We start from the raw sequence: 15,665 nt of genomic DNA, 5'->3' as shown, positions 1-15,665 counted from the left end.
GTTAAGAGTCTTATTCTGATTTCTCTTTTCTTTTCTATCTTTTTTTTTTTTTTACCAGAGCACTGCTCAGCTCTGGCTTATGGTGGTGCAGGGGATTGAATTTGGGACTTTGGAGCCTCAAGCATGACAGGCTCTTTGCATAATCATTATGCTATCTACCCCTGCCTCTTTTCTTTTTCTTTTTTTTTTTTTTTTTTTTTGATGTTGGGTCCTTACACGTGTGACTTCATGGTTCCTAAGTTTTTTTTTTCCACCAGAATATGGCTCAGTTCTGGGGGTGGGGGGGTTGAGCCTGGGACTGTGGATCCTCAGGCATGAGAGTCTCTTTGCATAACCATTATGCTATCTGCCTCACCCTCTTTTTTTTTGAAGGCTATTTACTTTTAAAAAAATATTGAGGCCAGGTGGTGGTGCACCTGGTTGAGTACACATGTTACAATGTACAAGGACCTGGGTTTGAGTCCTCGCCCCCACCTGCAGAGAGAAAGCTTTGTGAGTGGTGAAGCAGGGCTGCAGGTGTCTCTCCCTCTCTATCTCCCCTTTCCCTCTCGATTTCTGACTGTCTCTATCCAATAAATAAAGATAATAATTAAAAAAATTAAAAACAGTTATTTAGGTGTTTGTGTGGGGTAAATAACACTATGGTTGTGAGAAACTCTCATGTCTAAGTCTCTGAAGTCCCAGGCTCAGTCACCCACACCACCATAAGCCAGAGGTGAGCAGTGTTCTGGTTAAAAAAAAAAAAAAAAAAAGCAGAAAAAATATTCCAGACGCAAAAATTGAGCAGAAAGGGGGAGATAGAGAGGGGAAAGGGGGGATAGGTAGATAGATGATAAATAGATAGATAGAACAGTGGCTATGCAAATAGACTCATGCCTGAGGCTCCAAGCTCCCAGGTTCAATCCCCTGCACCTTCATCAGCCAGAGTTGAGCATTGCTCTGCTGAAGGAGAAAAAAAGGGGAGGCGAGGTTTGATTGATAGCATAATGGTTGTGCTAACAGACTCTCATGCCTGAAACTCCAAAGTCTCCATTTCAGTCCCCTGCATACCATAAACCAGTGGTGCAGATGGTTGACACTACACTGTGAAAGGCCCTAGGTTCAAGCCCCTGGTTTCAGGAGTAGTGAAGCAGGGTTGCGGGTGTCTCTCTTACTTTATATCTTATCTCAATTTCTTTTTTTTTTTAATTAATTGATTATTAGATATTGAGAGGGGAGGGAGAGATAGGGAGACACCCGCAGCCCTGCTTCACCACTCATGAAGCCTTCCCCCTGCAGATGGGGACCAGGGGCTTGAACCTAGGTCCTTGTGCACTGTGATGTGTGCACTTAACCAAGTGTGCCACTGCCTGGCCCCGCAATTTCTGTTTCTATCCAACATAAAATATTTTTTTTTAAAAAAAGGAACACCTGCAGCCCTGCTTTACTACTTGTGAAGCCTCCTCTCTACTGGTGGGGGCCAAGGCCTTAAACCTTGGTCCTTGTACATTGTAGTGTACACCAGGCCCTAAAGGCTTATCTATCTAAAATAGCTTAATATATTTTAATTTCAAACGAGCAGGAACAGCTCGGAAGACAGGCAACACTGATGATGTATTTGCATGTTGGACAACTCAGAAGCATAACAGTCGGTGTTGGCAGGAATCTCACATGTGATAAAAAATGGGACCGGGTGGTCTAGGAGGTGGCACAGTGGATAAAGCATTGAATTCTCAACCATGAGGTCCTGAGTTCAATCCCTGGCAGCACATGTACCAGAGTGATAGATATCTGCTTCTTTCTCTCCTCCTATCTTTCTCATGAATAAATAAATTATTTATTTTATTTTATTTTATTTTTTTATTTAAAGAGACATTAACAAAACCATAGAATAAGAGGGGTACAATTCCGCACAATTCCCATAACTCGATCTCCACATCCCACCTCCTCCCCTGATAGCTTTCCCATTCTCGGTCGTTGTGGGTTGCAGAGGGTGGAAGGTGTGGCTTCTGTAATTGCTTCCCCGCTGAACATGGGCGTTGACTGGTCAGTCCATACTCCCAGTCTGCCTCTCTCTTTCCCTAGTAGGGTGGGGCTCTGAGGAAGTGGAGCTCCAGGACACATTGATGGGGTCATCTGTCCAGGGAAGTCTGGTCAGCATCTCGCTGGCATCTGGAACCTGGTGGCTGAGAAGATAGTTAACATACAAAGCCAAACAAATTGTTGAACAATCATGGACCTAGAGACTGTAATAGTGCAGATGAAGTGTTGGGGGTATTCCCTGCATGCTCTTGTGTACTTCTGCTTTCAGGTATATATTTTTCCCCTAGTGTATGGGCACGGGTGAACCTATGCTCTATCTCAGGGGACCTGGACTATATCTAGGTTTGGGAACTTTACTGGGGAGTGGAACACCTGGAATGGAATTAGAGAATACTATGAAAGGAAAGGTCTCACCCGAGTGATGAATCTGAAGGGTTGTCATTCCACACCTGAAGTCTCTGGTCACAGTCTGAAGTGAAGCATGCTGGGAAAAGTGAGACCGGGCTGGGGAGACGGCATGATGGTTCTGCAAAAGCTTCTCCTGGAGCCACAATGCTGCTGTGTGGTCCCAGAGATCAAACTTTGGCTGCGTGCACCTCACTATCACCTGACCAGGTGCACTGTGTAGGTGTGTTTTACCAGAGCCCTGCTCAGCTTTGGCTGACAGTGGTGCTGGGAATTGAACCTGGAACTTTTGGGACCTCAGGTCTGATAGTCTTTTTACATAACCACTATGCTACCTCCCTTTGATTTGCTCTTCTAACATGATTAATAAAGTTAATTGTTCCATCCGTTTACTAGTTGTCACTACTCAGGCGGATGTTATCAGGGAGCTGATGATTTCATTAACTAATTGGGGAATTCTCACTGCTCTGGGGAAGTATGTAGGACTAGAATTCTTCATTTAAAATCTGTCAGTCCTGGGGCAAGGTGGTGGTGCACCCAGCTGAGCACACACGTTACAGTGTGTAAGGACCCGGGTTCAAGCCCCTAGTCCCCAACTGCATGGGGGAAGCTTCACGAGTGGTGAAGCAGGGCTACAGGTGTCTCTCTGTCTTTCTGCCTCTATATACCCCTCCTTTCTCTTTATTTCTGGCTGTCTCTTTTTAAAATGTCATTTATTAATTGTTGGTTAGAGACAGAAATTTAGAGGTCAGAGGGAGATAGGGAAAAGACCGACACCTGCAGCCCTGCTTCACCTCTTGTGAAGCTTCCCCTGTGCAGGTGGGGACTAGGGGCTTGAACCCGGGTCCTTGTGCACTTAGTCGGGTTCACCACTGCCTGGCCCTTGACTCTATCAAATAAATAAAGATAGTAAAGCTTTTAAATTAAAAAAAAAAAAGTCTATGGTCATCTAGGCTTGGGATTTTGTTTGTTTTTATTTTTTTGGGATTGTCTGTTTTTAATGACCAGATGTTTTTGTGTTTGTAGCTTGCAACCTGGAAGCATCCAGCAGTTGCCAGAGAAACAAATCAAAGAGACAGACGGCATCTCTGAGCTGAAGCCTAAGGGCTCCTCTTAAGAATGGCTTTTGATCTCCGAATCAGATTTCAAGATGGTCTATCTAGTGATGATCCTGGGTTGGAAAATGTCAGCCAGAGACCCGTTGTCCATGAGAGAGAGGGGCTGTCAGCATTTGCCAGACCTCAGCTCGGCTTGTGTCAAGACAGCCGTGCCACCTTCGTGAAGCAGGAGGTGCGGAGACTCTCCACAGTCTTCCGCTCGTGGCTGGAGCCGGAGAAAAACAGCAAGGACGAGATGATTTCTCTGTTGATCCTGGAACAGATTCTGATCAACTCGCATGTCAGTGACAGGCCCACTCTGAAAGAGAAGTGGAATTCCAGTGGCAGGAACCTGGAGAAATTCGTGGAAGATCTCCCCTATGATGGCATGAAGACACCTGCTTTAGTGAGTTGAGGTTCTGTCCTGGGCTGTGGGGAGGCAAGAGGGCAGAAGTCCAGTCTGTTAGTTCGCATTTTCTGTAAGTTATGGTGGACCTTCTGGTGGTTAGTTAGTATTTTAGCAATACTTATTGCCAAAGATAAAATTCAGGTTTTCAAATGAAAATAAGAGCTTTGGAAAGTGTGTAGCCATTTTGATGAAACTTGACAGTTTCTTCGTATCTACATGGCTGTTTGGCTGAAATCCACAGTCATGTGAACACTTTTTAAAAATAGGCAGGTCAGGGAGTCGGGCGGTAGCGCAGTGGGTTAAGCGCACCTGGCACAAAGTGCAAGGACAGAAGGAAGGATATCAGTTCAAGCCTCCGGCTCCCCACCTGCAGGGGAGTCGCTTCACAGGCGGTGAAGCAGGTCTGCAGGTGTCTGTCTTTCTCTCCCCCTCTCTGTCTTCCCCTCCTCTCTCTATTTCTGGCACTTTGGAGCCTCAGACATGAAAGTCGCTTTGCATAACCATTGTGCTGTCTACCCCCACCTGGCATTAGTTTTTTTTTTCACTTTATTATTTATTTTTTAATTTCTTTATTGGGGAATTAATGTTTTACAGTCAATGGTAAGTAAAATTGTTGGTACATGCATAACATTTCTCAGTTTTCCACATAACAATACAACCACCACGAGGTCCTTGGTCATACTTTCCCAGGACCTGTATTCTCCCCTCCCACCCCCAACTTAGAGTCTTTTACTTTGGTGCAATATACCAGCTTTAGTTCAGGTTCTACTTGTGTTTTCTCTTCTGATCTTGCTTTTCAACTTCTGCCTGTGAGTGAGATCATCCCATATTCATCCTTCTGTTTCTGACTTATTTCACTTAACATGATTTAAAAAAATATTTTAATTATTTATTTATTATGTTTTCCTAAGAGTAGACACACTAGCCAGAAATTGCCTCATAAAATTGAATGCCATTGGCGAGAAGGGCCTGGCAGCAGGCTTGGGAACGCATGTGTGGTTGCTGTGGAGGGAGCTTGAGGGAGCACAGTAATCAGTCTGTCTTTCCAGGTCCACGTGCACATGCAGGGACAAGAAGCCCTTTTTACTGAGAACATGCCCTTAAGAGAAGTAATCAGTCTTCTCAGAGAACAGTTGTCAGCGGGGACCCAGACAAAGGAAGACATAATGACAGCCTCCAGGATGTTCCGAGATGCCCCCCTGGAAACAGAACAGGGGGATGAACATGGAGGCGGTGGGCATGTCTCCCTGATCATTTATGGAGTTGAAGATAGTGATGTTAGTGAAGGCAGCAAAACCCCTTCCCTACTGATCATGGAAGAGAACTGTCTTCAACTTGAAGAGAACAGTGTCTCGTTGGAGGGTGAACTCAGCTCTAGGCCAGATCCAAACACCTCCAGGTTCCGGGACGCGTCTCCCGGAGGACTCCCTGGCCAGAGAGAGCCTGATCCTGCTGAGCAGAATGTTGCCGCAGAAAGTTGCACACAGGGAGAACAAGAAGAAGAAGAAGAAGAAAACTATACTGTCTCCGCACTGCACCGGTGCGAGCACTGCCCCAAGACCTTCAAGTACCCGTCTCGGCTAAAGGCACACCTGAGAAAGCACAGAAATGAGAGGACTTATTTTTGCAAGGAGTGTCACAAAGGCTTCTTCCAGTTTTCAGATCTGCGAGAGCACAAGAAGATTCACAGTGGAGTGAGGCCTTTCTCCTGCTCCATGTGTGGCGTAGCCTTTACCTACAAGACCAACCTCCAGGCTCATGAGAGAATCCACACAGGAGAGAAACCCTACATGTGTCTGTCTTGCTGCAAAAGTTACCGACAGTCCTCCACTTACCACCGCCACCTGAAGACCCACAAGAAAAACAAGCCTGTTCTAAGTGGTTCCCACCAGGGTCCAGGAGATGATGCAGATGATGGGGCGTCTACCTCACGTGACGGAGACCCTGGGTTCCATCCCTAGCAGCACACGAGGGCGCCAAGGACAGACAGGGAGCAGTCTGTGAAGTGTCACTTAGTGTTAGGGTATTTCTCTTTGGGTCTCAGAAACTGATCCTAGGAAAATACATGGGCTGGGTTTGCTCAGGTGGTTGTGTGCATGTGTTCCCAGGTGCTGTAAAAAAAACCGGTGTCATATCCAGAAACTTCCACACCAGAAACTTCCACAGTCACAGCAAAGGTATAAATGGGCATCTACCAGTCTATTTGTTCACAGTATGTATTGAGAACATAGTTCATGTATGTGAATATATGTGTGTGTCTGTGTGTGTGTATATGTGTGTATGAAGATTTTCTTTTTTCAGACTTTTATTTTCCTTTTGTTGCCCTTGTTTTTATAATTGTTGTGATTATTATTGTTGTTGATGTCGTTGCTGGATAGGACAGAGAGCAATCGAGAGAGGAGGGGAAGACAGGGGGAGAGAAAGACAGACCTGCTTCACAGCCTGTGAAGTGACTCCCCTGCAGGTGGGGGGCTGGGGCTGGAACCGGGGTCCTTAGACCAGTCCTTGCGCTTTGCGCCATGTGTGCTTAGCCCACTGTGCTACCAGCCAACCCCCTAGAATTTTTTCTTTTAAATAATTTAAAATATATTTTTATTCTAACATGGAGAGACAGTAGAGCTCTGCTCAGCTCTGGTTTATAGTGGTATGGGGGATTGAACCTGGGACTTTGGAGTCCTTTGGCATGTAAGCTTTATACTGTCTCCCCTGCCCATACTTTATAATTTGATCATGTCTCTTCTTTTTTTTTAACCTGAGCTATGCTATTCTTTTTTTTTCTTGCCTCCAGGCTTATAGCTGCGGTCCTAAACTTGGTCACAGGCACTGCGTGCACCACTGCGTGCTTATGGATTCGTGTACTACGAATCCACTGCTCCTGGAGGCCATTTTTTCCATTTTTTTGTTGCCTTTGTTATTTTTGTTATTGCTGTTGTTTGGACAGAGAGAAATAGAGAGGGGAGGGGAAGACAGAAGGAGAGAGAAAGACAGACACCTGCAGACCTGCTTCACCGTCTGTGAAGCGACCCCCCACCCCACCCCACAGGTGAGGAGCCTGGGGCTCGAACTGGGTTCCTTATGCCGGTCTTTGCATTTTATGCCATGTGTGCTTAACCCGCTGTGCCACCACTCGCCTTCACCCCCCAGCTATGCTATTGTACCCACCCTCCTATTTCTTTTTAAAAACTACATTCTTCTTTTATTTTTATTTTTTTTCAGCCAGAGCACTGATTTGGGGGAGTGCTAGGACTGAACCTAGGACCTCAGAGCCCCAGGAGTAGGAGTCTTTTACAGAACCACTATGTTGTCTTCAGATCTCCCGTTCTTAATTCACTTTTTTTCTTTCTTTTATTGCCCCCAGGCTTATCACTGGAGCTCATGGCTGGCACTACAAATCCACTACTTTCAGTTGCCATTTTTCTGGGTTTTTTTTTTCCTTTCTTTATATTTTACTTGACAGGACAAAGAGAAATTGAGAGGGCAGGGGGCATAGAGAGAGAAAGGGCGAGAAAGACACCTGCAGCCCTGCTTCACTACTTGTGAAGTGTCTCCCTGCAGATGGGGCCTGGGGGCTTGAACCCCCGGGTCCTTGCACATGGCGATATGTGTGCTTAGCCGAGTGTACAGCTCCCCAAGTTCTATTTTAAAAGGTTTTATTGGTTTGAGGTAAGATAGTATAATGGTTATCCAAAGACACTGTCATGTCTGAGGCTCCAAAGTCCCAGATTCAATCCCCTGCACCGCCAAGAGCCAGAGCTGAGCAGTGCTCTGGTAAAAAAAATAAATAAAAAGATTTTATCAGGTGGCACATCTGGTTAGGTGTACATATTACCTTGCACAAGGGCCCAGGTTCAAGCCCCCAACCCCTACCTGCTAGGGGAAAGCAGTGGTGAAGCAGGGCTGCAGGTGTCTCTCTCAACTCCTCTCTGTAAAATAAAACAAAGTTAAAGAAAAATAAAACAAAGTAAAATAAACAAGTAAAATAAAACAAAGTTAAAGAAATCAAAGTTAACAAAGATTTTATCTACTGAGAGCAGAAGATTGGGTAGTGAGCATCACTGTGGTGCACGCAGTGCCTGTGACCAAGTTCAGGACCGCGTGATGCTTGAAAGGCAACCTGCTGTCCACTGTGCCCCCCTCTCAGGTCTCTGTCCTGTGTGTTTTCTGAGTCTTAATGTTTAAGGAGGGCAGGAGTTCCTCTGTTTCATTCACTAAAGTGCCTCAGTACATAGACCTCAAATGACCAATAAAGATCTGGGCAAACAAATATACAGTGTTCGTGTTTCTTCTTTCAAATCCAAGAAAGTCTCTCTACATTAGAATTGGAAGAGTTTAATTATCTTTATTTATTGCATAGAGACAGCCAGAAATCAAGAGGAAAGGGGGTGATAGAGAGGGAGAGAGACAGAGAGACCTGCGACCCTGCTTCACCACTTGCAAAGATTTCCCCCTGCAGTTGGGGACCGGTGACTTGAACCTGGGTCCTTATGCATTGCAATACATGTGCTCAACCAGATGCGCCACAACCTGACCCCCCCGCTATTATGTCTATGACTGTATTTGCACATATTGGCACATGTTTTTCCTATGGTCCTGTCTTCTCTTTCTTTTTTTTTTTTTTAAAGGTTTTATTTATTTATGAGAAAGATAGGAGGAGAGAGAAAACCAGACATCACTCTGACATATGTGCTGCCGGGGTTTGAACTCAGGACCTCATGCTTGAGAGTCTAAAGCTTTATCACTGCGCCATTTCCCAGACCACCTGGCTTCTGTTTCTACGTCACACTTATACCTGATGTTTCTTCCAAATGCTTCTTCCTTTTTTCCTATTCTCTCTGGGTCCTGATGGAATTGGAGCTCAGAGCCCTCTGGTCATCTTCCTCTAACATTTATCCTTCTGGCAGTATGGAGCAGAATATATTATAGAGACAGAAATTGTAAAGAAGAGAGGAGTAAGAAAGGGACAGACATCAGCAGACCTGCTTTACCACCTGTCAAGCTTTCCCCCTTTCAAATGGGGACCAGGGGCTTGAATCTGGGTCCTTGTTGTAGCGTGTACACTCAACCAGGTGTGCTACCACCTGGCCCCTGGACTAAAATTCTCTTATTTCTTTATTGGGGGATTAATGATTTACAGTCAACAGTAAAATACAATAGTCTGTATATTCTCAGTTTTCCACATAACAATTTAACCCTCACTAGGCCTTCCTCTGCCATCATGTTCCAAGACCTGTGCCCTGCCCCCTACCCCCCAGAGTCTTTTACTTTGGTGCAATACACCAACTCCAGTCCAAATTCTGCTTTGTATTTTCCCCAAATTGGACCAAAATTCTTTTTTGTTGTTGTTGATTTAATAATGATCTGTAGGATAAGAGGGGTACAGTTCCAGACAATTCCTGCCACCAGAGTTCTGTATCCCATCCCCTCCATTGGAAGTTTCTTTGTTCTTTATCCCTCTGGGACCCTAACCCAAGATCATTATGGAGTTCAGAAGGTGGAAGGTCTGGATTCTGTAATTGCTTCTCTGCTAGAGATGGGTATTGGCAGGCTGATCCATACTCCCAGCCTCTCTCTTTCCCCAGTGCGGCAGGGGTCTGGGGAAGTGGGGCTTTAGCACTTAGTCCACGCCACTGCCTGCAGACTCTAGTGTGCCTAAACTTTATTTGATTGAGAAATTTAGAGGGAAGACGAAAGTGGGGAGGGAGAGACACCACTTGTGAAGCTTTCCCCCTTCAAGTGGGGACTGAGAGCTTGAACCCAGGTCCTTGTGTACTATAATCTATTTTTCATGAAAGAGAACTGCAAACAGATATAACAAGACCAGATTTGTCCCCTTTAAACAAGGAAAATTCTTCCTTAAAAAAAAAAACTTGGGGGTCGGGCAGTGGCGGAGTGGGTTAAGCACATGTGGCGCAAAGCTGCAGGGACTGGCGTAAGGATCCTGGTTCGAGCCCCCGGCTCCCCACCTTCAGGGGAGTCGCTTCACAGGCGGTGAAGCAGGTCTGCAGGTGTCTGTCTTTCCTCTTCTCTGACTTCCCCTCCTCTCTCCATTTCTCTCTGTCCTATTCAACAACGAACAACATCAACAATGGTAATAATAACCACAACAAAGCTACAACAACAAGGGCAACAAAAGGGGGGGAAAATGGCCTCCGGGAGTGGTGGATTCATGGTGCAGGCACCGAGCTCAGCAATAACCCTGGAGGAAAAAAAAAAAAAGTGGCCCGGGAGGTGGCATAGTGGATAAAGAGTTGGACTCTCAAGCATGAGGTCCTGAGTTCGATCCCCGGCAGCACATGTACCAGAGTGATGTCTGGTTCTTTCTCTCCTCCTATCTTTCTCATTAATAAATAAATAAATAAATTAAAAAAAACTTGTTTGATTCCCTTTCTTTTAATATATATATGGTCTTTATTGGCTAGAGACAGCCAGAAATCTAGAGGGAAGGGGGAAATAGACCTGGAGCACTGCTTCACAACTTGCAAAGCTTTCCCCTTGCAGGTGGTGACTGGGGGCTCGAACCCATGTCCTTGCACACTATAACGTGTGCTCAACCAGAGGGGACGCACACCACCTAGCTCCTATCTTCCTTTTTAAAAAATTGCATTTATTTTTTCATGAAAGAGCGCTGCACAGAGAGAGCCCAGAGCCCTACTCAGTTCTGGCTCATGGTGGAGCTGGGGATTGAACCTGGGACCTCGGAGCCTCAGAAAGGAGAGGTTTTAGTAGAACTTGATGCAGTCTGTCCAGCTCTTTCCTCCTTGTCTGAATGTCTCCTCTCTTTTTCTCTCTTGTCTCTCTCCTTTTCCCCCCATTGCTTGGTGAGAGGAAGAGCTGCCCGGGACTGAACTGGGGACCCCCTGCCCCTGTGTGCAGTGCTCTTCCCACTGCCCCCATCAGGCCACCTGGACCCGGACCCCAGCGGGAAGGGGTTGGTAGGGCCTTCTGCAGCCGGAACCCCGCAGCGATGGGGGGATCCAGGGGACCCGGCCCTTCAGGTGAGCACGTGCTGCTACTGAGCGCTTCAGGTCTGTACGGGTGGGTGGGACTTCCAGCTCCGCTACCCCCCTCCCCTTTAGCTGCACTCGGTCCTGGGCTCTGATGCCAGCGGCCTCGCCCCCCTCCTTCCTCCCACCCCCCTTCAGGTGAGCCTGTCCTGGGGCCCCCGAGGGGTGTGAGGTCCCTGGGCGAGGGAGGTGGGTGTCATGGGGTGGGAGCTGGGCCTGACCCATGGGTGTCAGGGGCCAGGTGGGTGATGGGGGTGAGTGACACGGGGTGGAGGATGGCCTTGACTCATGGGTGACAGTCATGGGGGGCAGGTAGGTGGCACGGGTGGGGGACCCTGGGCCTGACCCATGGGTGGCCAGGCAGGTGGGTGTCATGGGTGACAGTGAAGGTGTGGGTGACATGGGGTGGGGGCTGGGCCTGACCCATGGGTGATAGTCATGGGGGCCAGGTGGGTGTCACGGGGTGGGGGACCCTGGGCCTGACCCATGGGTGGCAGGGGGCAGGTGGGTGACATGGGGTGGGGGCTGGGCTTGACCCATGAGTGACGGTCATGGGGGCAGGTGCATGACATGGGGTGGGGGACCCTGGGCCTGACCCATGGGTGACAGGGGGCAGGTGGGTGACATGGGGTGGGGGCTGGGCTTGACCCATGAGTGACGGTCATGGGAGGCAGGTGCATGACATGGGGTGGGGGACCCTGGGCCTGACCCATGGGTGACGGGGCAGGTGGGTGTCATGGGTGACGGGGTGGGTGTCACGGGGTGGGGGCTGGGTCTGACCCATGGGTGACAGTAAGGGGGCGGTGGTGTGACCCCGTGGGAATTTCTGGGTTTTGCTTGGACCTGTGAAGAGCCTCACCTGGGGCCTGGAGGGGCAGCAAGGGCTCTGCAAAGCCTTTGGATGCCTGAGCAGGAAGCCCAGCCCCGACCTGGGAGGAAAAAGCAAGCAAGCAAACAATATATATATAATCAGTGACTTGCTTGCTTGGGGCCCCTGAGGCTGTGGGCTCAGACCTCTAAATCCCCTCGGCTGTTCTCATCTCCCTGCCTTCTGTTTCCTTCTCTTTCTCTTTCTCTTTCTCTCTCTCTCTGTCAACAGTATTATCGCAGGGGCTCAGTGCCTCTACAATGAATCTGCCCCTCAATAGCTTTTTAATTTTTTTTCTTCTGATTTTATCTGATAGGACGGAGAGAAATTGACCTCAGCTCCTCTGAGGTCGGGAGCTCTGGAGGGGAGCGAGTGTGGAGCAGGTGTGTGTGGGGTGTATGTGCTGGGGCTTATTTTAGTTACAACTGATAGGGCAGAGAGAAGTGGAGGAAGAGAGGAACAGAAAGAGACACCTGAAGCCCTGCCTTGCCACTCAGGAAGCCTGTCTTTTGCAGGTGGGGACCAGAGGTTTGAATCCTGGTTCTTGTGCAAGGTAGTGTGTGTGCTCTGCCTGGTATACCACCACCAAGCTCCCTCTTTGAAATCATCACTGGAGCTGGACTTCTCCAAGCCTGTTTTTTTCAGGTAGAAAGAGACAGAGGGAGAGAAGGGAAGTCCCACAGCTCCAAAGCTTCCTCCGCTAAGGTGGGTGCCAGCCTTGAACCTGGGTCTTGCACTTGACAAAGCAGGTGTGCCATCCAGGTGAGCTAGTTGTCTTACTGGCCCTAGACCCCTTTTTCTTTTGTTCCCTTTGTGGTTCTGTAAAAGGCTGCGTGCATGCACCGTGTGTTTTGTTACCCATTTCTTCATGGATGGACCTTGTGTATTGTAATTCTTCAGTGAACGCAAGATTTTAATACAGGGCCAGGGATTGAACTCAGGGTCCATGCATATTCTGTCTTCCCAGCCCAGTTTTTGACTTTTAATTTTTTAATTAAAAAAAATTATATTTTCCCCTTCTTTTTCTTCGTTCTACCCCTGCCCTATTGTTTTTTATTGATGTCGTTGTTGGTGGATAGGACAGAGAGAAATGGAGAGAGGAGGGGAAGACAGAGAGGTGGAGAGAAAAACAGACACCTGCAGACCTGCTTCACTGGCTGTGAAGCGACTACCCTGCAGGTGGGGAGCCGGGGTCTCGAACCAGGATCCTTACTCGAGTCCTTGTGCTTTGCCCCATGTGCGCTTAACCCGCTGAGTTACTGCCCAACTCCCTCTGTTTAATCTTTGAAAATGGGGTCGTATTCCCAGAATGCAGTGACTTATAGGTCACACAGAAGAGATAACAAATTAAGAAAAGTGTTATTCACTAAATTGGATAGGAGAATTGGCTACCCATTCGGGGGAAATATATATATTTTTAATTTTATTTATTTATTTTCCCTTTTGTTGCCCTTGTCTTTGTTGTTGTTGTTGCAGTTGTTATTGATGTCATCATTGTTGGATAGGACAGAGAGAAATGGAGAGAGGAGGGGAAGACAGAGAGGGGGACAGAAAGACAGACACCTGCAGACCTGCTTCACCGCCTGTGAAGTGACTCCCCTGCAGGTGGGGGGGGCTTGAACCGGGATCCTTACTCAGGTCCTTGTGCTTTGTGCCACGTGCACTTAACCCACTGAGCTACCGCCTGACTCCCAGGGGAAATATTTTTGTGTGGTCACTACAAGAGATACACCAGCACAGCAGCTTCAGGCTGGCCCAGCATCTTTTTGCCGTCTGTCTTTTTTATTTTTTAAAATAATTTTTATTTATAAAAAGGAAACACTGACAAAAACCATAGGATAAGAGGGGTAAAACTCCACACCATTCCCACCACCAGATCTCCGTATCCCATCCCCTCCCCTGATAGCTTTCCCATTCTCTATCCCTCTGGGAGCATGGACCCAAGGTCATTGTGGGATGCAGAAGGTGGAAGGTCTGGCTTCTGTAATTGCTTCCCCACTGAACATGGGTGTTGACAGGTGGATCCACATTCCTTCTGTGCTGTGGTCCTCTCAGGAATGCCGTTTCTTCAGACCCTGCTGAACACGAGGGGACAGATAAGAATGACATGACACCACGTTGCTTATGCAAGAGCCTTTCATGTTTAAGGCAGCCGAGGTCTCCGGCTCTGGCTGCTGCCCTCCAGCGAGGTGGCAGGAGGGTGGAATGTTGGCCTCTCAACCGAGGAGCTGCTGTGACCCCCGGTTCCGTCCGCGCTCTCCCTTCCCGTCTTCTGTGCAATAAAGAAATCTTACGAAAAATGAATCAGACTTTGTAGCGAGTGGCTTTTGAAAAAATATTAACTTACTGGATTCTTCTTCTAGCGTTTGCCCTTCTTCCGTAGCCAGTCAACAGCATCAGGTTGAGCCTGATGCAAAGCCTCGAGACCTCCTTTGAATCTGGAGAGGTGGCAGTCGTTGACTATGTGGGTCATAGTCTGTCTGTAGCCGCAGGGGCAGTTCGGGTCGTCTCTGGCTCCCCAGCGATGGAGCATAGCGGCGCACCGGCCATGGCCTATTCGATAGCGATGGAGGAGGGCCCAGTCATAACGTGCTAGGTCAAAGCCGGGTTGACGCTCGCAGGAGTCTGTGATGAGGTGTTTGTTCTTTACCTCAGCTGACTGCCAGCTCTGTTTCCAAGAGTCTGGAACAGAGAAGTTCAGTATAGGCGTAGGGGACCAGATTGGGTGACGAGACGTCAAGCGTTGGACAGGGTGGGCGAAGATATCCGCGTAGATTGGCAGGTCCGGTCGAGCGGAGATGTGGGAAATGAACTTAGATGATGCCGCATCCCGTCGAATATCTGGTGGGGCGATGTTGCTAAGAACTGGCAGCCATGGAACCGGGGTGGAACGGATGGTTCCAGAAATTATCCTCATGGAGGAATATAATTTGGAATCGACCAAGTGGACATGGGGGCTACGGAACCATACTGGGGCACAGTATTCTGCAGTGGAATAGCATAATGCCAGAGATGATGATCGCGACAGAGAAATCGAGAGGAAACGTGGGAGTGGAGGGAGAGACAGAGACACCTGCAGCCCTGCTTCCCCCCTGCAGGCGGGGACCAGGGGCTTGAACCCGGCTCCTTGCGCACTGTTGCTCAACCTGCCCAGCTCATAGAGTAGCGTTTAGAAAAAATTTTTTAAAGATTTTTTTTCTTGTTGTACTTATGATTATTGTCGTCGTTGTTGGATAGGACAGAGAGAAATGGAGAGAGGAGGGGACAACAGAGAAGGGGAGAGAAAGACAGACACCTGCAGACCTGCTTCACGGCCTGTGAAGAGATTCCCTTGCAGGTGGGGAGCCGGGGACTCGAACCCGCATCCTTGAGCAGGTCTTTATGCTTTGCGCCATGTGGGCTTAACCCGCTGAGCTGCTGCCAGGCCCCTCACAGAGTCTCATTTAAAATGAGCATGTGAGAACATAGTGTGTCCGCAGGGCTCCAGGGGAAGGTGTTCATCTGGTTCTGCAACCTTTGGAAGCATTTAAAGGAGCATTCAGCCTGTGGGCGCCAGCTGGGCTTCCAGGTGTCAGGAACCTTTTGGTAGATTGCTGCTGGCCCACACCCCAGCCCCAGAAACCCGAGTCCTGTCCCTTTAAGGGTCCCACGTCCCGGGTCCGGAGTTCACTTCCAGGTCACGTCCCTTCTGGAAGCCGCAGGAACTACGTTTCCCGGTATGCTCCGCGGCAACCACAGCACCCTGCAGCCAATGAAAGCTCCGAGCGGAGGATCCATGGGGCGTGGCTACAGCGGCGAGGCGGAACTTCCGGCGTCCACGTCCGGGCGGTCATTTTGGGTGCTAGGCTGGGCTCCTCCGG

At 48.4% G+C, this 15,665-nt stretch overlaps 1 protein-coding gene across 1 annotated transcript; it reads left to right on the top strand.

The window, feature by feature from the left end:
- Positions 1–4,300: 4,300 nt before the first annotated feature.
- LOC103127837 (zinc finger and SCAN domain-containing protein 4) lies at positions 4,301–9,470 on the top strand. The gene has a single exon (XM_060176748.1). The coding sequence runs from the start codon at positions 4,995–4,997 to the stop codon at positions 5,892–5,894; it is 900 nt and encodes a 299-aa protein (XP_060032731.1). The 5' UTR covers positions 4,301–4,994; the 3' UTR covers positions 5,895–9,470.
- Positions 9,471–15,665: the final 6,195 nt, after the last annotated feature.

The sequence above is a fragment of the Erinaceus europaeus genome, chromosome 2 (assembly GCF_950295315.1).
Source record: "Erinaceus europaeus chromosome 2, mEriEur2.1, whole genome shotgun sequence".
In the NCBI taxonomy this organism is placed as follows: Eukaryota; Metazoa; Chordata; class Mammalia; order Eulipotyphla; family Erinaceidae; genus Erinaceus; species Erinaceus europaeus.
The sequence above is the reverse complement of the archived record's forward strand: the minus strand, read 5'-3'. Positions and strand labels throughout refer to the sequence as shown.